Below are 25,277 nucleotides of genomic sequence, written 5' to 3'. Positions count from 1 at the left end.
GTGTGTATACAGAATACTTTGTATAGGCCAAATTCCTCTGTATCTCACAGTTTTCTGCTGTTAAATACCAAAGCAGCTAGCAGAGAACACTGCGAGCATGTACTTCTCATTACTTTGGTATATGCCCATGAGTTTGAAAAAACTCAGGAGCCCGAGGTGTGCTCCCTACAACCAGTGCTGTGCCTAAACACGTGCAAAGGGGGCCGTGCGATCGAATTGGGCCATCTCCCGAAGGAGATGGGCCCCGTTTTTCCCCTAACCCCTCTCAACCATAAGACCGAAGAGGGGAAAATAGGGAACGGTGGGTCCTCTTCGCCGAAGCTTAGAGAGACCCTCATTCCTCAACCCCTGGAAGGGTTAGGACGGTGGGTCCTCCGCACCCGAAGGTTTGGAGAGACCCTCGGTAGACTTCCCTCCGCCTTGTGGCTCGGGGTCATCCTCGGGGGACCGAAGCTCTCCCAAAAGGCGAGAGCTTCGGCACATTGGGGAAATGGAAGGCCCGAAAGGGTCAACCACACTACCCAAAAAACGTGACAAACTAAAAAAAAAAACAAAAACAAAAAAAAAACAAGGAACGTGAAAAGTGACAAATGTGAGAGGGGAAGAGAAATAAATAATAAATACCTCAGCCAGAAGGCCGGGGTGGGGGTGTGAAAAATTGTCCTACCCCATCCAAAAGGACGAGGTAAGGATGTGAAGCGCTACCTGAAGGGAAGTGCGCAGTGCAAGTGCCATACTAGTGCATGGTGATTTTGGGATCACCCGTGCATGTTCGGCACCCCTGAGTTTCCCCGGGGGCACAGTGCAGCCTCGGACTCCAAGCAACCGACCGATCAGCGTCCGACCAAGGTTTCTCTGCTCCCATCGTAGGGCACTTTCCAGCCCCTGGCATTTGAATGGGTACTCCACTGGGCTTTTCGACTGACTCCCTTAGGGGCTGTGACCCCCTCGGAAGAGCAATCGACTCAGTCTCAGTGTTTCTCCGATCCCAATTTTAAGGTACTAAGCTGGGCCTTTCGCGGTCTCCCCATCAGAGGCTACGAACCTCTGGAACAGGAGCCATCTACTCAGTCCCAGCCTTTCTCCGCTCCTTGGGAATGGATACTAGACTGAGCCTTTCGCTGTCTCATCCTTCGGGGGCTACGAACCCCGTCAAGAGAGCCAAACTACTAGGCCCAGTGTTTCTCCCCCCCTCTCACCAGTGGGTTTACGGAAACAACACCTCCTACCACTGGCAGAGGTGAAGGTACTCAGCCAGACTTTTCACCACTCCCAGGCAAAAAAGAGGGGTCCCACACCCTCCGCCCATCAGAGCAGCTACTCAGTTCAGCCTTTCTCTATTCTCTGCCAGAGGCCAGTCCATACCCACTGATAAGAACAGATGAGTTTGAAGAAACTCAGGGAGCCCGAGGTGTGCTCCCACCACCACCAGTGCTGTGCCTAAACACGTGCAAAGGGGGCAGCCGTACGAACGTTTGGACCCTCTCCCAAAGGAGAAAGGCCCCATGGTTCCCCTAACCCCCCTCAACCATAAGGCCGAGGAAGGGAAAAAAGGGATCGGTGGGTCCTCTTCGCCGAAGCTCAGAGAGACCCGCGTTTCCTCCACCCCCGGAAGGGTTTTAGACGGTGGGTCCTCCGCACCCGAAGGTTTGGAGAGACCCGCTTAGGCTTCCCTCCGCCTTGCGGCTCGGGGTTGCCCTCGAGGGGACCGGGACTCTCCCCAAAAGGTGAAGAGTCCCAGCCACGTTTGGGGAACGGAAGGCCCGTTAGGGACAGCCGCACTACCCAAATCAAAAAAACGTGACAAACTAACAAAAAACGTGAAGTGCTCAAAAGTGCAAATCAAAGAAAGAAATAAAAAGAGGCCCTAGCCAAAAGGCCTGATAAGAACAGATACTACACTTGATCTTAGCCAAAAGGCAGATGCCAAGCTGTCTGCATATACTATGCTTTCTTCAGGGCAGCCTTCCTGGAATCTTCTGAGTCCTCTTGGACCAAGTGTGTGCCCGCTGAATGGGTGACGGATTTATGTTTGCTTATTGCACATAAGGATCTATGTTTGAAATTAAAATACCCAGTAACAGATGCTCATTAAGCGAAGAGAATGCGTGAGGTTGCATTACTGTCAGTTACTGAGCAGTAATGAGCTATTAGCATATGGACAAGAAAAACAAACCGTTTAAACTAATAACCATATTATACAGTTCTAGGATAATGCTGGAGTAGGGTTCTGGTTATGGAAGAACAGAAAAAAAATTATCTAAACTGAACTATTGTCCTACATTTATTTATGTTCATGTCATTGTGTTGTGTATTGCTTGTGTGATTGTGACCCAGTTTGGTGCTGACAGCTATTTTGTACAGTTGGGAGCAGGATGCATTGTGGTTCCTATAGCAGCATTTGCATATTGGGCCTGATTCAGAGATGTACTGATGGTGTAGTGGTTAGCATTACTGCCTCAGAGCACTTAAGTCATTGGTTCGATTCCCACCATGGCTCTAACTGTGCGGAGTTTGTATACTCTCCCCGTGCTTGCGTGGGTTTCCTCCCACAATCCAAAAATATACTGGTAGGCTAATTGGCTCCCAACAAATTAACCCTAGAATGTCTATGTGTGCATGTACACGTGGTAGGGAATATAGATGGTAAGCTCCCCAGGGCAGGGACTGATGTGAACGTTCAAATATTCTCTCTGTAAAGCGCTGCAGAATATGTGTGCGCTATATAAGAAACTGTTAATACGGTAAATAAATAAAATGAATGCCGATGCAGCTAGACACGCCCACCAGCGGCTTTACTAGTCCTAGTCACTGCGTAGAAAGCCGTGTTGATCGCTCAACTGTGTAAATGTTGGGTTTACATACAGATGGAGCGGGTCCCATCTTTGGCCGGCGCTCGCCAGATCCCTTGCACTGGCGAGTGCCGGCGCTAGAGACTGGGACGCGCATGCCAGTTTCCTGTCGGCGGGGGGACGGGTACCCTGTCCGTCTCCGCTTCAGGGAGACGGACAGGGTTATGGGGGGGGGGGGGGGCGGCAAGGTGGCAGGGGCCCGGGGGGAGCCCCATTGTAAGGGGTCGCGCACGCATCTCGTGCGTCGCGCTGGCGAGGGATGGCGGCTGGCGAATCTTCCGCCATCCCCTGCAAAGCTGGGACCCGCTCCATCTGTACAACTCTGAATAAGGCCATAGTCACCAGGGAGGAGGGGATGATAAAGATCTATTTTCTCGCTTCCCAGTGCAGTTCACTCTATAGCACTAACATGTAAAATGGAGCCCTTGCCCGTGCACTTATGAACCCACTGTCACTCATGCATGAGCCATTGCACTCATGAGCCACTCATTTCTGAAGTGTTCTGTGTTCGGACAACTTCCCCCTGTAATTACCTAAATACTTATATTGTGAAACATTTATGTAAAGGGTTCCTGTGCTTCTGAAATCCTGCTGAGCGCATTGAAGGTTCTTTATTTCCTACTGTCGCTTGAAAAGATCTCTTTAGAACATGTCATTTTTCCCTGCTTTACTCCTGGTTTAGCACTGAAACTACTCCTTAATGACCCATTGCAGTTGATGTGGAACACTTACATTTGTCACACAAACGCTTGTTTCCTACAGTGTTGTTGGAGCCGTAGCACTCCCATGTGTCAGGGATGGGCTTTTAAAGGCCCCCATACACTAGTAAAATTTGGGCCGATTTGATCTAAACCCAACGGATCGGGCCGAGAAATTTTATGACATCCCATCCGACCCTATGCGCAGTCCCGTGCACTTTGGGTCGGAGCCTGTTGCACATAAAATCTATTGGGTCGGACCCATCAGCAGGACATCATGGGTGCTTCTTAGCACCCACAATGTATTTGGTCCGATCTGTATGTGTTTGCCAGCAGTGAAGCACCGCTGGCACACGCCTATGCGCAGTGGCTTGTGCCACGGGTGGGCAGCAGCGGGTGCAGGGAAGCTGGCAGTGGCAGGTGCCGTGCGGCGAGGTCGGGAAGCGGCAGTAGAATTTTATTAAATATTTTCAATCGACTGGCCTGCTGCTGATTGGCTGAGAGAATTAAAAATATATTTTTTAAATTCTGCTGCCACTTCCCGCCCCGGCACCTGCCACTGCCAGCTCCCTAGCACCCGCTGCTGCCCGCACTGCAAACCACTGCTGCCCGTCTCTCCTGCTGCCTGCCACTGCTGCAACTTCTTGGGAAAGTAGTTCTGATGCGATATGCGGTCTCATGCGCATCGCATCGGCTGCAGTAGTGATCTGTTGGATCGCAGCCAGGCAAGCTTGGCTGAGATCCGTTGTGATACTGTAAGCAAAAACACAGCATACAATATATTGCATGTGATCCTGATGCCCAGAAAGGTCCCGGGCAGTTTAAGGGGGGGGGGGGGTTTGTGGATGACCTCTCCTCTTTGAGAAGTCACCCTAGTATATGGGGGGGTCTTAAGGGTCTCTATTACTGTGTGGCATTAAATGTATAAGGTGCACTACTGTGTGGTGTAATGTTTATAAAGGGCACTAATGTGTGGTACAGTGTATATAAGGAACAATACGGTGTTGTATAATGTGAATAAGCAATGGTACAGGGGCGGAACTAGCGGGGGTGCAAGGGGGGCACCAACCAAATCTTCCCTAGGGCATCAAATTAGCTAGGGCCAATCCTGCATTTAGATAATGATGGACGCTCATGCCTTTCCAGCTAGAGATTGTCTGGGTGGCATCAGCCTGATGAGAATATGTTTCAAATCTTGTAGAGAGATAAAGTACCAGCCATTCTGCCCCAGCTCATTTTTCAAACACAGCCTATAAATTGACAGGAGCTGATTGTTTGTTTGGTACTTTATCGCTCGCTCCAAACTTTGATAAATATACCCCTATATCCGAAAACTGTGCGGGTAAGCTAATGCCTGTCGGCGACCCGCCAGACTGTCCTGTTAGATTCACACTGTGACATCTGTTAGTCTGTTTCATATAGTAAATGAAAACATAAATAATATACATTGTGGCCCTTTTTATGAGTGTACAGATTTGTCCACATGCGTTAAAAGTTGCGTTCTACATCATGCATGAGCTCCGCGTGAATATGTAAAACAGGGCATCTTTATGCTGGCTATTTCCATTAATGGCATCTTATTTGAAAAATTAAGTGCACAAGCAGCTTCTTCTGATTTAAAATATGGGGCATGCCTACTTTTAGAGTGTGACCGCGGCCGTGTTTGCATATGTAATGAAACTTTACAGGGTTTCCCTGGGAAAAGTGGAACTGAATATAGACATGCCGCATATCATTTTACTCAGCAGAAGCTTGTGTGTCCTATTTGCATTATTGCAATTAAGACGCTGTTTAACCTAAAAAAAATTTGTAAAGAATATTCCCAGTGCTACTGATGCTGCTTTCAGACCGCAAACCTGGCTTTGACCAGGTATGTTAAAACGTTTCTAAAAACAGGTCTGACAGCTAACACCCCTTTCACACCGCATGTCTTTAAACGGCATTTCAGTGCAGTTTTTGTCCTTAAACGGTATTTCAATGCAGTTTTTGTTCCCTCACAACACTGAACCCGATTTAAACCATAGAAAACACTGGATGAAAAAAAAAACGGGTCTGAAACGAGTAGGACCCTGCTTTTATTACCATTTAGAAATACCAGTTCAATAGAACCGGTAAATTCACTCTGCACCTTTCAGACTGCACAAATTACCGTTTTAAAACTGTAAAAAAAGGCAAAATAATGGGTAAAAAGTGCTGTCTGAAAGGGACATAAGTGACTTAAGAGGGCTGTTCAACATGAAATGAGGCTAGATGTACTTGGACACATCTGTAGACAATTGACACTTCCTTTTTTTGTATCTTTTTTACAGTCCGTTTCCTGTTGTAGTCCTTTAACAATAAAAGCCATAAAACTAACAAACAAACAAACAAACAAACAAAAGACTGATAATAGAATGAAAACATTGACATTTGAAATGGAAAGTTCCGTGTTTTTTTTATTTGAAATTGTATTTGTTTTATTGCCATATGTACAAGGTCACCAAGAAAGACAATTGAGTTTTATCAATTAATAGCTTCAAAATGTTTTCAGGGAAAACTGTAAAAGTTTACATGTGCATTAACACAGTGCTTTAAGCGCCCCCTACCTCCTGTCCCGGCACTTAATCTACATGCGCCTTCACATAATAATAAGATTAAGTGCCGGTTTCCTGATAGGAGCTTTCACGTAGCATATTCCTATGTAGGCCGGGAAACTGGTAGTTACACATTAACACTGACAACTAGAGGTTAGGGAATGACTTTGTAGAGATATGTGGCCACTCAAAGCACTCTTTTGTCACTAGTATATAGCTGTATGCAATTGCCTCATGCTTCCTTATTCCGAATGGGAATTCTATTGTAATAAGGTGACAAACTGTATATGGTGGTGCTTAGAAATGTCATGTGCCATGTTGTGGCATAGCTGCTGCCTATGGTATCAGTCACTGATCGCGTGTGTGAATGGTCCCATTCAATTCATATTCTAACTCACCCGTACAGTAGCAACCTTCTAGGAATAATGTTTAGCAACCCGATCAATCCATGCAAATTAAAGTATGCAATCATCCATAGCAGCCTAATGGCTGGGTACACACAATACATGATGGCAGATTTGCCATAACCTGAACAAAGGACAGCTCTGGTAAGGTAAGCCTATAGACTTGTGATACGATGCTCCATCTGTAAGTCCTGTCATCCAGTCGGACGGACAGTTGAATTTGCCCTCCCAGCTATGATGTTCGCTCCTGCAGCAAGTATATGAGTGGTCGGTGGACTGCCCATACACACAGCCATATGCACCAATATATCAGAAGATATACACGTGCTGCAGAGCAAATGTCCTATGTCTGTGTACCGTTTATCTACACGCTAACAATATGTCACCAGGTGTGTACCCAGCATAAGATGTATGTTATTTCAGTACCAGTCCAGATGTGGGGGGGGATTAAATAGGATGAGAGATTTGGTAAGAAATCTCCAGGTGTTTTTTTTTAAAGCGGCAATCATTTACACTGCAAAACCAGTTTGATTTTGAAGTGTAACTGATTGCCGCTTTAAAAAGACTTAAGATTTCGGTACTTATGTAGTATCTGGGCGTCCGATTTAGAAATCGCATCGCATCGCATGCGACCAAATCGTATGCGATGCGATGGTCAAGATTTTTCCATAGGATTCAATGTTAAAATGGTCTGAGTCCATTTTAACATAGAATTCAATGGGAAAAAGGGGTCCTTTTCCTTTCCCCACTATCCAAGTGGGCATGGAGTTGGATATAAACCTGTGGCGAGCGTAGCGAGCCACCGAGCCCGAAGTGTGGCGAGCGGACACAGAATACTTTTTAAGAAATATGCGTCCCCTTGCGGGGCTCGCTACGCTTCGGGCTCGGTGTCTCGCTGCGCTCGCCACACTATATAAAATCAACTCTATGCCCACTTGGATAGTGGGGAAATGAACAGGACCTTCTTAACATTGAATCCTATGCAAAATCGAATCGCATCGCATCTGATTGTATGCCTTAAGGCAGGGGTGGGGAACCTTTTTTGTGCCAAGGGCCAATTGTATGGGGAACAAATCCTTCGGGGGCCATATGTAAAAATTTCTCTTACAAATTCGCCTGCTGCAGCCGTCCCACGCTCCGGCGGCTGCCGCTGAATAGGACTGACAGTCTCTGGCAGCTGTTGATTAAGAGGATCTCGCAAGAACTACCGACCTTTCGCGAGATTCCCCTGTACTTGACTCCTGGCAAAGCCGCCGGGCGGGTCGGAGGGCCACTCAGACCAGCCACGGGGGCCGCATACGGCCCCCGGGCCTGAGGTTCCCCACCCCTGCCTTAAGGTAAGGCATACAATCACAAAATCGGACGCCCAGATACTACATAAGTACCAAGATTTCTTGACAAATCTCTCACTTTCTGAATCTCTCATCCTATTACATTTCCCCCGTGATGTCTGGATGTGTGCTCCAGGTCACCTGCATAATGCCATTCAGTCTGGTTCTAAAAGCTCATCAAAGCAGCTAAGGGCAGTCTGTATTGTCCTCCACAGGTGGAGTCCGCAAACTCTGGGAGAGTATTGGCTGGAGATGCTGCCCTTTTCTTGAAGAGATCTGGACTGCCAGACCTGGTGCTCGGCAAGGCAAGTGATGTTTTGTAACGCAATCCTACTGGCTGAGCAAGTGTATTTCACGCATAAGGCGAAACATTATTCATATTGAGAGTATTGGCGATCAGTATAGCGTATTGTACACGCTGTCATTTACAGCACAAAACCGCTGCTCTCTGACTAATCTGCAGATGTATCTGCTTATGCAGGTCCGTTTTAATGATGTTTAACCCTTTGACTGCTAATGGAATTTGGCAGAATAAGTGTGAAAATTGCCAAGCAAACATTTATATTCATCATAATGACTGGTAATGTATACCTTACAGTATATAGGAAATATAATTTTTTATTTTTTTTTTATAAATGGGAGCGGCGCTGCCATTTTTAGCGGCTATTTTGCACATCTCGCACAAATGTTGGCAGTCAAAGGATTAATAAATAATAATTGTAAGAGTGAAAAAGTATAACAAGCACTAGCGCCTTTGCCTAGGCTGGTATTGGAACAATTGGGGTTTGTGTTCTCTACCCCATGTTTCCATTATACGCATTACATTTGACTAGCTATGGCTAGTTGGAACCAAAGAAGGCAGACTCACAGTGTGGTGCAACACCCCCTCCCCCCCTTGATTCCATCAACCGCATGCAAGTTGCCACCAAGGCTGGTTTCTCCAATGGGAGGAGTGTGGCCGGCAAAATAAAACCCACGTGAGGCCTCCTGTATGGAACCAACCAACCCTATTACACATGGCACCGGGGCTCTTCTCTGTACCCCTGGGGCTTTGAGTACAGAGTTAATATTTAATAGTATAAATTGTTCTATACAGGTGCATTACGGGTCCCAGCAAGGCTGCCAGGGCAGGATGCCACTACCACTTTAGATGACTACATTGTGTTTATTATCCCTACCCTTACCGGTTTCCATCCGTATACATCTGTGTAATTAATATTTTGTTGGTTAAGCACATTGCATGCTGATAGGTCAGGAAACGCTAGTAAGTCTGTGCTGCATCAGTGTTTTCCTGTATGTCATTTTCCCTGGAAGTAACCCATTGAATTTTGTCTCTGCATAGATTTGGGATCTGGCGGACACAGAGAGCAAGGGATATTTAAACAAGCAGGTAATGTAATTCTGTACTTTTGAGTGGCATGTAGTGCAATTCTCGGTGAGCACAGGATTTGTTCGAATCTTTAATAAATCTCAATTTACTGAAATTAACAATTGAGATCTGGCATAATCATTAGCCGTGTGATTCGGTCTGACTGTAAGAGATGCAGCTGGTCACATGACCTGCATACGGTAAGGAAGGAAGCGTAAGGAAATTGCTCATAGTCTAGGGATTTCCTATTAGATGTTTTACACTCGGACCACAGAGAGCAAAGTGACAGAGTATTAGCCGCAGCATATTTCGGAATAGTCTAAAACATTTTGCTTAGGGTGTGTACACACTCTGCAGTTTGGCGGCCTCCTAGAACGATTCATTGAGCAGCACGGCCCTCATGGTTCCGAGATAGTAGAAGTAGACTGTGCTGCACAGTCTATTTGTACATATGATTCCGATGCCGGGTGCTGCAAAGCACGGTGCGATTTACACTATGTGCTATAAGATTTTGACTATATACAGTCAAAATCGATAGTGCAAACCGCACCCTGTGTTCACAGCATTAGAGGGGTTATCCTATAAGACAAATCATTCTCTTTCAATGGCATTGCCGCAAAACCTCCGCACCTCTACTTCCCAATTAGTATTTTGGCGATGGCCACCCCCAAGCCTCTGCCATTCTTGTTGACAGCCAGCCAACATAACCAGTCGTAAAGCTAGGTACACGCCATATGTTACTGTGGCCAGTCTTGACCATCGTATGGTGTGTACACCTTCCCATCAGATGGAACACTGCTACGTATGATGTGGGTCGTTAGTATTGATACTGTATCGATATATCATCCTGTCGTATTCCAGATTTGGCAGTGCGCATTCGGGCACCATAAATCATTACGTTGTTTTGTCCCTTTGCAAGGTCCACAAATTGCTCAGGTGTGTACCCAGCTTAAGGGGAAAGCTGCATCCAAGTCGTGGGTTGTTTATTTAAACCTGGTCAGACTTGAGGTGTGTAATAACTGCGACACCTGATTGGACAGGAGCTGTAGGCTATCTTGTCTGATGCTGCCGTATTAGCGTACCTTCTATTTAAATTCGGTTCATAATCCCAAGGCACCATTGCTGTATGTGGATGCACAGTTGTGTAATGGTGAGCATTACTGCCTCCCAGCCTTAAGATCATGAGTTGAATTTCTGAACAGCGTCTATCTGTGTGGAGTTTGTACACATTTGCATGGGTTTCCTCCAGTATAGTTAGTTGTGCTCTGATAAAAATGAAGCCTATTGTGTATATGTGTCCAGATGATACTGAATATAGATTGTAAGCTGCGGTGGGGCAGGAACTGATGTTGCATGGTCATATATTTTCTGTAAAGTGCTGTGCATTGTTTGTCCTACATATAAATAGCTGTAAAGGAGAATAACTGTTATTAATTGTTTTTCGCCTCTTACTGGATTATCATATACAACCATTGCAGTCAGCATTTTGCAATTTAATTCATATAGTAAAGATATCCCCTGCCACCTAACAATCTGTGGTGTGTTACAGCAGTGCTAGCACTGCCATGGACACAATAGACAATGGCTGGAGAAGTCCTGTGATGGGAATGTGATTGGATTGTGCTGACAGCCGCCATTCCTCTCCCCCAGTCCTGCCACTTTACCTTCATGCCCTGGAAGACAGGAATTCCTGTGTTTATCATGTACCATGTTTTGATTTTCTACATCCTGGTTTTTGTTTGCGTAGAAAGTGCCGTTCATAAGACTGGATTTATTCTATGTGTAAATGTAGACTTCATTACATGTTACGTTTCTGTATGTTAAATCTTGTTCTTGCCACCAAAGTCTTGTACTAATACTAATGTGTGCTTATGTTGCTTTTTTGTGTTTCTCCAGGAATTCTTTGCAGCTTTGCAGCTAGTGGCTTGTGCACAGAATGGGATGGAGGTTTCACTCGGCAGCCTAAAGAAAGTAGTGCCACCACCCCGATTTGTAAGATGCAGTAGAATCCATATAGTGACAGCTTTGTTGTTTTGTTTTTAAACTATTTGATGTATTTCAGAGACAAACTGTTGCATATCATTTGAATTGTTTTATTTAACGCTTGAGGTTTCCAGAGTGTGTGTATGTGTGAGTGTGTATATATGTGTGTGTGTGTTTATAGAACAATGTTACCAGACAATGGTGTTATGGGCCCCAAAATGCCTCTCCACGTTCAAATGGAAGAAGTTAGGGACTGGCACCAGTTCAATGAAGAAGGTATTTGTATTGAAGTTTATAGAAAAACCATAAGATCAGCAGACCCAACAGCTGTTTCAATCAGCAGTTGCAGGATTTCATCAAGGGCTGGTTGAAACAGCTGTTGGGTCTGCTGCTGACATGTAAACTTCAATACAAATACCTTCTCCATTGATATGGTGTGCTGGTCCCTTACTACTACTTTCGTTTGAACACGGAGAGGTGAGTATGAATTATAACATTCGGCTGTATGAATTCTGCACCCACTTATACCAACTTGTGAGTGCTATCCTGTCTGTGAAATGCTGGCCTTCATTAGGACAGGGCCACCGCCACAGTATTGTCCGTCCAATACTGTGGCAGTGGGCCTGTCCTAAGGAAGGCCAATGTTTGGCCAAAACATTGCCCTGTAAAGTCAGTTTGATGTCGTGAGCAATATAAACTTTCAATGAACAAGTCCCTGGTGAGAGTGCGCTTATTTACATTTGTTAACAATATGAAAACCCTTAGTAAACCTGGAGTTTGACCCTGCATGTGGCAAAGCTGTGTATTGCATATTTTATGCGGTGTTCACATTGTGGTGATTTAAGCATGCTGTCTGTTTCCTTATACAGCATGACACTGCCAGTCCCTCCTTGGTAGCTGCACCTGTCTCTGTGGACATGCCGTGGGCTGTCAAGGTGAGTTCTGTTGGCCTGGCCACTATATTGTGATAGAGGACTACATAAGGGAACATGTCATCCATCTAGAAACAAATCTATGTATGTGAACGTTCCCACACCTAATCACAGCTTTATTACTTGCTGAATTGTATCCTCCGATGGCCGTCTGTTACTGGGGCAAAGGATAAAGTTGGTCACACATGTTAGTAATAATGAGCAAGTGGCTCACTATGATCATCTGCAGTTCTGAAATACTCCTCCATTACTGGACATGTGCCTCATGAATCTGTAGTGCATACAGCTGGCTCCTGACATGTTTGATTTCATTGGACGCTGATCTTTTCACTTGGCATAAGAAGACAATCGTGCACTTAAAGGTCCCCATACACCAGAACGACATTGGACCCGGACACATGATCTCGATGGGCCGTGTGACGGATCTTGTGCGTATTCACATAATCAAGCGTGGGTCCTGAGGTAGGCCCTCGGGTCAGTCGCACTGCACGTCTAATCTGTCGGCTCACTTTGCGGTCGCAAGCAGATCGTATGTTCTTTCCAGGCTTGTTTGACCGCTCCACGACCTGCATACGATCAGGTCGTGTGCAGGTCATCCTGATGTACGGCCAGCTTTAAGCTGGATACACACCTAAAGATTTATCTGTTCAATCTGTCTAGTGAGAACAACAATCTGGTAATGTGTAGGAGAATACGACCGTCGGCCATTTGCTCCTAAATGCTGGGACATGGACAAAACGATTGTCCAGATAAATGTGTTAAATCAAAGGGATATAATGTCTGAATGATCATTGTCCGTTTTCCAGCATTTGTGAGCAAATGTTCATTTCTCATATGCTCCCATACTGTACATTACCAGATTATTGTTTCCACCAGATAGATTGGACAGATAAATCTTTAGGTGTGTATCCAGCTTTAGTGTCTGGTCTGTTACATTACTGAAAACTTTGCTAATAAATGTTTAATAGTAGATATATTTATGTAGGCTACTGTGCATTTTACAGTTAGGAGTCCTTTAAATAATGACTGAATACGACAAGTGCCTCAAACCATTTAAGAGGTCTGTAGAATGGGATGGTCATTAAAGTTTTCTGCACCTTTTAAAATGTGAGCTGAAACTGATGAATGGCATCCAGTGTTTAACAAAAGTCTGTCTGTGGAGTAGATGAGCATGTTTTAGACCAGGGGCGGCCAAACCGGTCCTCAATATTTACCAACGGTTCTTGTTTCTCAGGTAACCTGCAGATCTATAGTAGGAAAGAATGCAGTAAGTTAAAAAATGTGACAGTAATGGCTACAGATGTGCACCGGCTAGGTGATCTGGGGAATGTGACAGTTAGTAATGACTACAGCTGGGCACCAGCTAGGTGATCTGGGGAATGTGACAGTTAGTAATGACTAAAGGTGCGCACAAGCTAAGTGATCTGGGGAATGTGACAGTTAGTAAAGGCTACAGCTGTGCACCAGCTAGCTGATCTGGAAAACGCAGACCATTGGTAGGTCTCGAGCACCGGTTTGGCAGCCCTGCAGTGGTCGCTGATGAAAAGGGGGGGCACTTAGCAATTTGGTCGCTGAGCGATATATCGCTCAGTGACCAATCGCTCCGTGTGTACGGAGCTTTAGAGTCTAGATGTCCATGTGACCAGTACATATGTTTATTACAAAAGGAAATTGGGCAAGTCCCTAAGGGTGCATACATTAACATCTTCCTTTATGTGACAGACTGAAGACAAGGCCAAATATGATGCGATATTCGACAGTTTAAACCCTGTGAACGGATTCCTTTCTGGCGACAAGGTCAAACCTGTGCTGCTGAATTCCAAGCTACCTGTGGAAGTGCTGGGCCGGGTATGTTCTCAATTCTGGCCATGCTTCTGATTTACCTGTAATGGGCGTTGTCCTAGTTTCTTTAATCCTTTATTCTTAATGGTCTCCTATCCTATTTATTCTTAGGAGGCAAGGAACTGTTAAAATATAAGCACCTACGTTATATATTTATTTATTTTTTATTTTGTAGCATCACATGTACAATGTCCAAGGATAAGACATTGAGATTTGTGTAACAGAATACCTCGGCATAGCGTATTCCCCAATAGAAAAAAAAACAGCTTCTCCATGTTCTACTATCATTACATATATAAAGATGGGTGGTTTAACCAAGCGCAGGGCACTAGTAACAGTACCATCTGCCGTTTAAAAGGGATACTCAACCCTTTATTTTAGACCAGAAACAACAACAAAAACGGAAACGGCGCTAATGGACTGTAACCCAAGTATCTGAATGAATTTAAAATGATTTATTTTTCACAATAATAAAAGGTTATTATTTCAACATTACCACCGGCCGGTGAGACAATCTCATACAATTTATAAAATACAATCATATAATGACTGAGAAACTCAAAGAAATAAAAAACAAACAATAAAAATAGAATATGTATAATATTATAGTGCATAAATTTGATCTTATATTATACATATTCTATTTTTATTGTTTGTTTTTTATCATTATATGATTGTATTTTATAAATTGTATGAGATTGTCTCACCGGCCGTTGGTAATGTTGAAATAATAACCTTTTATTATTGTGAAAAATAAATCATTTTAAATTCATTCAGATACTTGGGTTACAGTCCATTAGCGCCGTTTACGTTTTTGTTGTCATTACATATGTAAATAATACAAATAAATTCAAACCGTTAAATATTTGTGTCTCATTGCCCACATCCCTCGGGGGAGGCCCTAAACGCTGGCAGTAATTTACATCCCTAGGTCATAATGAAATACGAGGGTCACCAGTAGGGAAGCCAATCCCGGGGCATTTTTTCAAATGCTCAATCCCGGGATTCCCAGGATCCCGGGATTGGCTTTCCTAATAAAAAGACTGCCCCACAATCACTTACATTTTGAGGGGTTGCTGGGTGGGGGGACGGGTCGTCAATGACGCTGGGTGCGTACTGGCTGGGTGGGCGGGTGGATGCGCTGGCTGGTTGGGTAGGCACACTGGCTGGGCGAGCGGGTAGGCACACTGGCTGGGCGAGCGGGTAGGCACACTGGCTGGGCGCGCTGGCTGACCGGGCGGTGTGGCATCACAATGCCGGGCGCGACCTCTTCCTGCGCAGCGTGACCTCTGATCTCACGCTGAGAGTTCACGCTGCGCAGTGCTGCCGGGAGAAGTCGGGCAGCGTCTGAGCGATGCTCAGATGCTGCCCGGCATTAGACTGCGCGCATGCGCAGTCTAATCCCGAAATCCCGGGATTGGAAACTCCAATCCCGGGATTGAAATCCCGGTGTTTTGGGGGCCAAATCCCGGGATCCCGCCGATCCCGGGATTTGCCACCCTAGTCACCAGAAACCTTGCGAGTAAAATACCAGGAGGTACAGTGACAGTGTAAACTTTTATAAAAGTAATCTTTAATTTCGGGTACTAGGATTTCTATATAACTTTCTCACATGTCAAAGAACATTCCTGCCTTAGATTCTTTAGCAAGAACCATGTCTACCCAGTTCATTAAAATAAATATTGGCTTTAAATATTGACAAGGTGGGAGCGGTTGTGTTATTTCATATCTGAAGAATGGCCTTATGAGCTGCTTCCCCGATAGACATCAGCAGTCATATAGAGGAGGGATAATCCTAAAGATTGTCCATTGTGGTGTGAGCAGTAAGTAAGTTGCTCAAAAAGGCCTTTGCATATCCCTTAGCTTGCAAACATAGGTCCATACACACTGGGTGATTTTGCCCAGCTTGTATGGACAGCGATGACTGCTGTCATCGCTGAGGGGGGAAGCCGCTCAGTGCATACACACTGAGTGGCTTTAACCCTGCCCAGCGCTGTCAGTGGGGGGCGGACGGCTTTGCATAGCGCAGTTGTATGTAAAGCCGGCCACAAAGCCTCTCATCTGCTGGTAATACAAGCAGATGAACGGTTTTCCTGGCGATGATGCGGGAGCGCGCATCACCATTCATCACCGGCAGCTTTCAGCTCAAAATCGCCCAGTGTGTATGGGCCTTAAGAACCAAGGGGCATTGCCCACATCCTCTTTTTAACCCTTGCATCTACATCGGTTTCTTTTGCATTGCTCTGTATAGGAGATAGGCACTAGGCCATTGCCCTTGAACATTAGTTATAGTCGGTTTTCTTCATTTTACAGTTTAATGGAAAGAATTCTAAGAACAGTAGGAAGGTCCTGAAAAAGTGTTCTTCGTTCTCTAATATGGGCAAATTCATAATCACTGCCCCAAAAAATGCCACTAAGCCACCAACATCTCTAGTTCACTGATCATGTATTTGCTAAATACCAGATTAACCTGCTGGATTAACAGGAGGAAATTGGTATACCCCCACCAGGGAGGAAGGGAAGGTGGCGCTTCGACTTGAGATGGGTCACTAGCAGCTGCTAGAAGTCAGGCTAGTCGGGCCTGAACTAAACAGTACAAAAGAAAAAAGGGGGAATATGCCTTGGTCCATCCTCAAGGCATATTAGGAACGGACAGTCCCTTTCCCCATTTCTTATGTGGGACTGACTTGTATCCCATACCAGCATTCCCCCAAACGGTCATTTCACTGTATTGAATAAAATGTATTGATTTTATTGTACAATGAGTCCAATTTTTATTATTATTTTACAGTTGATTTTAATTCATTTAGCGCTGCTATTCCCCCTTTTTTCTTTTTGTGCTGGATTAACAGGCCTCTTTCTACTGCCTGGGTTTCTTTGTGATCAGTCCGAGGTGGCGCCACCCCTGGGATTAAATTCCCCAGGCAATGCTTGGTGTCTAGCACACTTTTGCTGTCTTCCCTGATAGAAACATAGAATTTGACGGCAGATCAGAACCACTTGGCCCATCTAGTCTGCCCGTTTTTCTGATGGTCAATGGAATTAGAACCGGAGTGTTAGTTTCTAGGATCAGCAGGGGTTGTTCTGTACTCTGGGTCCTAAGTAGGCTTATTGTGAAGAGATAAAGGAGCAGGGTAGCCATTCAGACAAGTCGCCGTGTTTACTAGAGTGTAAACCTACCCCGCTATCTGTGTCCTACAGGCCCGAGGAAAGGAAAAGAACAGCAATAACCTGTGGCTTGTTTTCTGCAGGTCTGGGAATTGAGTGACATTGATCATGATGGGCTGTTGGACCAAGATGAGTTTGCAGTTGTGAGTAAATTAGTTTCTGAATAATATTTGCCTTTTATTCTATGTCAGAAGCTGAGCTACAGAACACCCTACATCTGTACATTTCGCCCAAGAGAGGACCGTTTCCGCTGGTGAAACTTCTCATGGGTTGCTTACAGTTTTGTTGTTTTAATTGGAAACATGATCCTTTTGATGGTGGGATTACCGATCCCCAGAGCTCTGGGGACATGTTTTTTTCCCTTCTGTTTTCAAAGGCCATGGTGAGTGATTCCAGTGCAGTGACCTTGGCTTGCTTTCCCATAAAGATGACTGTACAGGGAAGTAGGAAACTCTTGTCCTGGCTCTGTTATCCAACCTCCTGAGATGCCCATGTGACTGCAATGGCTTCTCTCCGTAGAGAACAATGATCTCTAGGCAACCTTCCAGCTCCCATTGGCTTCAAAGTGACGGAACTAAGTCAAAGAGACTGAGCTAAACACCCTTTGCACATGCTTGCCCCGCTAGCTTTAAGTGGCGGTTGTCACATCTTTAATGCTGCCATGTCTGTTCCCCCTTAGGGCTATTTCACACACTCCGGCTCCTGCAGGGTGGCGAGATCCCGCACGGCCGAAAGCCGTGCAGTGCACAGTAGTTGTTAATGGGCACTATTGTGTCCATTCACACGGCCACGGGCCCGGCCGCCCGGTTGCAGCCGGATCCTACCACTGGAAGGGACGGCTGCAGGGCTGTGGCCATCCCCTCCATTCTAAACTGCTGAGTGCGGCACGGCTTCCTGGATTTTGCCGGCCGGCAGGAGCCGGAGCATGTGAAATAGCCCTTACCATTGTTTTGTAAACCTACACTTATAAAAACCAATTTACCCATCCAAGCATTTAACCCCGGCATGTCCAAACTATGGCTGTTGTGAAACTACAAGTCCCATCATGCCTTGCCACAGTTTTGCTATTAGGGAATGCTAAAACTATGGCAGGGCATGCTGGGATGTGTAGTTTCACAACAGCTGGAAGGCCACAGTTTGGGCATGCCTGCCGTAATCGGGTGGATAGGACGGTGTATGGTCACTAGGTCTACAGGGTCGACATATAAAGGTCGACATGGCTTTATGTTGACATGTCATAATGTCGACACAAGCATTAAGTCGGCATTGGGAAGGTCGACAGTCAAAAGGTTCACATGGTTTTTTACAGGGTTTTTTTGAGCAGACATGTGCCAACGAGTGGTATTTCATGCCCTACCATCCACTAGGTTGTGGAGAGAGAATATAATAGTGTGCCGATCGTAGCATGGGGAGTCGGTCCACTTTTTTGGTGCCCATGTCGACTGTGTTGACATTCGGGACAAAAGTTTAAAACCCATGTTGACCGTCCCAGTGTCGACCTCATGATTGTGTCGACCTAAAGTCGCGTCGCCCTTCAGTGGTCGACACACTGCATATCGACCTTCGTTTGGTCAACCTGCATTGGTCGACCCGGTGATCCTTACCCGATTGGATGGTTCTTGCTGAAAGCTGTGGTTTCTCCCAGCCAATGGGAGGAAATGGCAAATTTTTCAACGGCTACACTGGAGCAGATGTTGATACTTCTCCATATTGGTTCTACGTATATATCTGAAGTACTGATCTTTTGGGCAGGATCCTTGTTCCAAATGTACAGACCTTCTGCTCTATATTATATTCTGAACTAGTCTCTTACATTCTGGTTTTCTAGGCGATGTTCCTGGTATATTCTGCTTTAGAAAAAGAACCTGTTCCTATGCTTTTGCCTCCGGCCTTGGTGCCACCATCCAAGAGAAAAACATCCAGTTCTGCATCATCATCCTCATTGCCAATTCTCCCACCGCCTCCAGTGCCACCTGCTAAAGAGTCACGGCATTCCTTGCCACCTGTAGGCATATTACCCACTAAGCCACCTGCCAACCAGGTAAGAAAGCGTAGGCTGATGATGTGGCCACAGTTGTTATTAATAATAATAATAATAATAATAATAATAATAATAATAATAATAATAATAATAATAATAATAATAATAATAATAATTAATAATAATAATAAAAAAATATAATATATATTCTTGTATTAACATTACTATAAATTGGTCCTAATTGCACTAACTAACATTATAGGTTGTTTGAAAATGGCAGTTAGGGTTGGTTTTGTCTGGATGTGTAAAACTCTTGATCGCTCATTCGTTTATCTCTTTAATGCTTAATACATCTGCCCCTGGGCGCCTAATTTGTATAAAAGCTGCATACAAAGTCACTTACAGTGTACCAGGCTCACTAGATTGGTACATTTGTTGCAAAGGAACTGGTATATTTTCTCAGATTAAGCATAATGACATTATGCATGGCAGGGTTCTCTATATTGACACTCCTCTTTTGCCTTATTTTACCCAGTTTTGCTGCTTACAGTAGCCAAACACACAGGTACATGTACTGCCAGCCCCAGGGGTTAAAGTGAGGGGGAACGCGGTGGAACGGAGTTCCACCACCTCTAATGGTAGGGGGAACTGAACTTCCACTTCTACTACAGCCCTGAACAGTAATTCAAACAGAAAAGCCTGTCCAATCACCGCCACTTGAGTGAAAAAAAAACACAAATAGGGGCAGGCGCTGTACTTGCTGAAGACAGGTGATAGGGGGCTGGAGGGACTCAGAGGTGAGGAAGCTGCTGGAGGGACACAGGGTATGGAGCTGCTGAGGGACATGGACAGTGAGCTGCTTGAGAGACAGAGACAGTTGTGTATGAGCAGCACAACCGTGGACATTGGACCTTTTATTCTGGTTCACTCTCAAAGGTAAATTCCTTTTCAAATGGACAAAACCATGTGCACTGCAGGTGGGGCAGATGTAACATTTACATAGAGAGTTATATTTGGGTGAGTTATTTTGTTTCTGTGCAGAGAAAATACTGATGGCTTTATTTTTACACTGCAATATAGATCTCTCTGCACAAGTTACATCTGCCCCACCTGCAGTGCACAAGGTTTTGTCCATATCAGAAGCAATTTGCCTTTGCGAGTACATGTACCTGTGTGTGTTGGCTACTGTACATACTGTAGGTTAATGTGATAAATGGTATAGATCAGGGGTAGCCAACTCCAGTCCTCGAGAGCTACCAACAGTTAACAGTTTCGATGTCTCCTCAAAGAATCACAAGTGAAGTATTTAGCTCCACCTGTGGATCTTCATACATGTGAGGTGAGCTGGAAAACATGAACTGCTGGTAGCTCTTGAGGACTGGAGTTGGCTACCCCTGGTATAGACAGTGTTTAGAAATATCTTCATATGCACAGATATCGTTGAATAAAGGAAATGTTATGTTTAATATTCAGTACTACTGTTAAGGCCAATACACACTGGGCGATTTTTGAGCTGAAAGCAGCTCGCTTTTTTGGTGAGCTCAAAACCACTCATTGTGTATCCCCCGGCGATGAGTGCTGATGCACGCTCCCGTGTCATCGCTGACCACCGCCGTACTGGTGTTACCAGCAGATGAGCAGCGAGTGGACAGCTTTCCTTAGCGTCCTGCTATGCTGGTCAGGGGAAAAATATCACTCAGTGTGTATGCACCGTGCGATTTTCACATAATCTCTGTCCATACATGCTGGGTAAAATCCCCTAGAGTGTATGGACCTTTACTATACACAGAAATGCATATTGCTGTGGGGGATTAGCGTTAACTTTTGTTCGTGTGTCATTCATGAATAATCAGTTACACGCGAATTAAATTGAAATAATATTTTGATGTACATAAAATACTGTCTGAAGCTGCTAATGATCATACTGTATCTTGGGTACTTGTGGAGTATCACGGCTCCCACGACCTGCATCGTATGCAGATCGTATGCTAAAAATCGCATCGCATCACATGTGGCATACGATGGCATACGATGCAATGTTTTTGATTTACAGATTTTTGACAATTTTTGCCATATGTAGTGGCATACGATGCGATACGATGTTTTACCGAGTTTTGAGCATTTTTGCTCAAAAATCGTATGCGATCGCATCGGATGCCATACGATGGCATGCGATGCGATCACACCCGATTTTGCGCTGAAATGCATCAGAATGCATTGAAATGTGTATTAAACTTGTGAAATGCCCCCAAATGCCATTTTTCATAGTGCACCACCCCCACTATCAACGTCAACCCGAAGCGTGGCGAGCGCAGCGAGCCCGCGAGGGGCGTCGGTACGCGTCCTACGACCTTTTCATACCCCTACTATCCACGTCGGCGTGGAGTTGAGAATAGAATAGTGTGGCGAGCCACCGAGCCCGAAGCGTGGCGAGCGGACGCGGATACCTTCACAGCTATATGCGTCCCCTCGCGGGCTTCACAGGTATCCGCGTCCCCACGAGGGGCTCGCTGCGCTCGCCACACTATTCTATTCTCAACTCCACGCCAACGTGGATAGTGGGGGTATGAAAAGGTCGTAGGACGCGTCTCGCGGGCTCGCTGCGCTTGCCACGCTTCGGGTTGACATTGATAGTGGGGGTGGTGCACTATGAAAAATGGCTTTTGGGGGCATTTCACTACTTTAATACACATTTCAATGCATTCTGATGCATTTCGATGCAAAATCGGGTGCAATCGCATCGGATGCCATCGTATGGCATCGGATGCCATCAGATACGATTTTTGAGCTAAAATGCTCAAAAATCGGTAAAACATCGTATCGCATCGTATGCCACTACATATGGCATACGATGCCATGCGATGGCATACGATTTTTGAGCAAAAATGGTCAAAAATCGGTAAGGCATCGAATCGTATGCCATCGTATGCCACTACATATGGCATACGATGCCATGCGATGGCATACGATTTTTGAGCAAAAATGGTCAAAAATCGGTAAAACATCGCATCGTATGCCATCGTATGCCACTACATATGGCATACGATGCCAAACGATGGGAGCCGTGATACTCCACAAGTACCGTATCTTGTCTAATATTTAATAAGGGTACTTGGTGCTAACTATAATTAATACAATGTATATGCACCGTATCCATCAAGGTAGGAGAATGATCTATGTATACTGATCCTTTATTCCTTGATTTCCTAGATTCTGCTTCCAAGCCTTTAGAATAATTGACCATACATATACAGAGGAAATAAGATAATCCATCTATGTGTGACAATGACTAAGAAACATGCATTCATAGGTATCTAGAACACAAAACAATAGAACCATTCAAGCTGTTGGCAACCAAATAAATGTGGTGTTGGCGCTTTCATTATTAAACAAATAGCTACTAATATTCCTTCCTCTTCGGGAGTTCTTTGCTGTCCTACGTGGGCTAACGGCCTATAACGCCCATCACTCTTGTGTTGTTTTCTGTAGTGGGTTGTCTCACATGTAGAGAAAACGAAATACGATGAGATTTTCCTGAAACTTGACAAAGACCTAGATAACCTGGTGTCTGGGCTGGAAGTCCGAGAGATATTCCTTAAGACTGGCTTACCTTCAGGACTCCTTGCCCATATATGGTAAGTGCGAATGTCTAAGGGCTAAATTCTCGTGTGCACCAGTAAGAGTTGATTTTGATGTCACGTTAGATGTCCTTAGTTTGTGTTCTGGATATTTCATTTGTTTTGTACATTACTTTGCAATATTGCTGGTGATATCTTCAGACTGTCCTCCAAACAGGCGCGATGCCCACAAATGAAGTCAGAAGCCATAGCTGAGAGTATAATTAGGAATGCCTCACCACCCAAAGGCAGCGACTGCTTTCTGCCTGTATGGTGACCGTGTGATTCTGTCACGTGTGGTCAAATAGGAAGCGGTCTTGGAATTTAGCTCTAGGTGTATTGACGCATTACAGACTGTGGACCAGATGCACTAAGCTTCAAAAGTGATACAATGGAGAGTGATAAATAGCCAGCCAATCAGCTCCTACCTGACATTTTTCAAACAGTCTGTGAGATGGCAAGTAGGAGCTGATTGGCTGGCTGTTTATCACTCTCCATGGTATCACTTTTGAAACTTAGTGCATCTGGCCCTGTGACTTATAGACCTTGTTTCTGCATTTTTCATAAAGTCCTATTTATGTGGATGTGATCACATGTTTGTCATAGATTATTTCATACAAAGCAATAATAAAACGCTGACCCATTCTAAACAAAAGACACGCAATAGGAGGGAATGTCTACATCATAGTATATTTCCTATGGTGGAAATTGCGGTATATCTATTTCATTAAAACAGGGCTTTGAAAGCAACTCCCAGGTAGGTTCCCATGGACTGTCCTGTTTCTGTAGTCCTGCAGTTCTCAGAGTGAGGGATGGAACCTGCCTGTAATGGATGCTAATAATGCCGCTTATGTGTAAAGCTAAGGGGTCAATTCAATTTGCAGGGGTCTGATTCTGTTAGCGAGGCTGCAATTTTTGCAGTTGGAGAAAACAATGCTGCACTGCAGGTGGGGCAGATGTAACCTGTGCGACCTTTCACATGTGGTGACCAATAGCGAGCGACCTATGACCATTAAAGCACATGTGACTTGATTAGTACCCAGTCATGTTGATTATACCATCTGTGCACAAATATGCATATCCTTTAAAACCTGGACTGCTAGTTGTCTTGAGGATAGAGTTTGGTCTGAGTGCCGGTCTCTACAGTATGGATGAAAACCATGAAATGATACTTGTGTGTGCAAGGCCTGGTGCTTACAATAAAAGATATATATGTGTAGGTTCTGAATGGTTTGCAAATGTTCTGGTTTAACCGGTGTTTATGTGTATGTGCATATACAGGTCGCTGTGTGACACGCAGGATTGTGGGAAACTCTCCAAAGAGCAGTTTGCTCTGGCTTTCCACCTCATCAATCAGAAGCTGGTGAAGGGCATTGATCCCCCGCAAGCCCTCACTCCAGAAATGACTCCTCCGTCAGAAAGATCTGCCACACCTAAGGTAGGGATTAGAAGAACGCTCCGTCAGATGTACGGTGGTTTCACTCCTAGCAACCAGACGTATTGCTCACTTCTGGGGTCTGTAGTAGTGTTTTAGTACCATCAGTTATGTCTGACATTCTACCGCTCTCGTTCGCTTTATAGTGTAACGTCCGATAATTTATGAGAATCCTGTGAACTCACTGACAAGTTCACTTGTGTCCTTAAAGCCGAGATAGGGACTCGTTCCATCTAACACATTCTTCAGCTCAAACAGCCGTTTCTGCAGTCGTTCGACTCATCAGAGACCAATGCGGCAGATGTATTAAGCCTGGTGAAGAGATAAACTGGAGATAAAGGGGAAGGAGATAACACACCAGCCAATCAACTGTGTTTGAAATATGACAGTTTGGAGTTGATTGGCTGGTGCGTTATCGCCTTCCACTTTATCTCCGGTTTATCTCTTCACCAGGCTTAGTACATCTGCCCCATTATTATCTTCTGCACAAATAAATCTGAATTTATAATCTTTATCATACTGTGTGAGTGTGGTGCTCTGATTCTGCTCCTCAGACTAAACCACTTACTTCACAGCAGCAGTGACCAGGACACCTGCTGTTAGGAAGGATTCACGTCCTCACAAATCACCTGCATTTAGTGACTGTTTATATAAGCAAACCCTACTAAGGGCTAAATGATTCTCAACCACACCCTCAATGCTGACATTGCATGAGGGGCCCAGCTGTAACACCAACTTTTATGTGTCAGTTGTTGGTATACACGCGTTGTGATATAAGCCCCAATTTTATAAGCGATACTTTGCTTTAAAATTAAGCATGGATCGCTCAGTGTGTACACCCTATAGAGACAGACAGTGCATCGCCCCCGTAGAGATACAGTGATCACAGGGTTTGGCTAGCCTATAAGCATAGGCAAAGCCCTTCCCAGCAAACATCGCACGTGGGCCCTGTGTGTACGTGGCTTTACCCATTGAAAGCTAGAAGAGGCTGATGATGCTAGGCCTGTTTTACTGAACATGCTGACTGCCCTATTCGCAACAAGAGCCAATAGTTACTAGGCCAAACCAGGGCAATACTATGAAAACTGTTGC

General features: G+C 45.0%; 1 protein-coding gene across 2 annotated transcripts in view; it reads left to right on the top strand.

The window, feature by feature from the left end:
- Positions 1-25,277, top strand: part of EPS15 (epidermal growth factor receptor pathway substrate 15) — a 99,766-nt gene that overhangs the window by 23,125 nt on the left and 51,364 nt on the right. For both annotated transcript variants that reach the window (XM_083157385.1, XM_083157384.1), the window contains exons 3-11: positions 8,074-8,163; positions 9,201-9,248; positions 11,124-11,219; positions 12,080-12,145; positions 13,865-13,990; positions 17,236-17,295; positions 18,981-19,193; positions 22,623-22,768; positions 24,032-24,188. In XM_083157385.1, coding sequence (XP_083013511.1) covers positions 8,074-8,163; positions 9,201-9,248; positions 11,124-11,219; positions 12,080-12,145; positions 13,865-13,990; positions 17,236-17,295; positions 18,981-19,193; positions 22,623-22,768; positions 24,032-24,188 — 1,002 coding nt within the window. The remainder of the gene's footprint in view (positions 1-8,073; positions 8,164-9,200; positions 9,249-11,123; positions 11,220-12,079; positions 12,146-13,864; positions 13,991-17,235; positions 17,296-18,980; positions 19,194-22,622; positions 22,769-24,031; positions 24,189-25,277) is intronic.

This window comes from Crinia signifera, chromosome 8 (genome assembly GCF_055691185.1).
Source record: "Crinia signifera chromosome 8, ASM5569118v1, whole genome shotgun sequence".
Lineage (NCBI taxonomy): Eukaryota > Metazoa > Chordata > Amphibia > Anura > Myobatrachidae > Crinia > Crinia signifera.
This window is presented reverse-complemented; position numbering and strand designations above follow the sequence as displayed.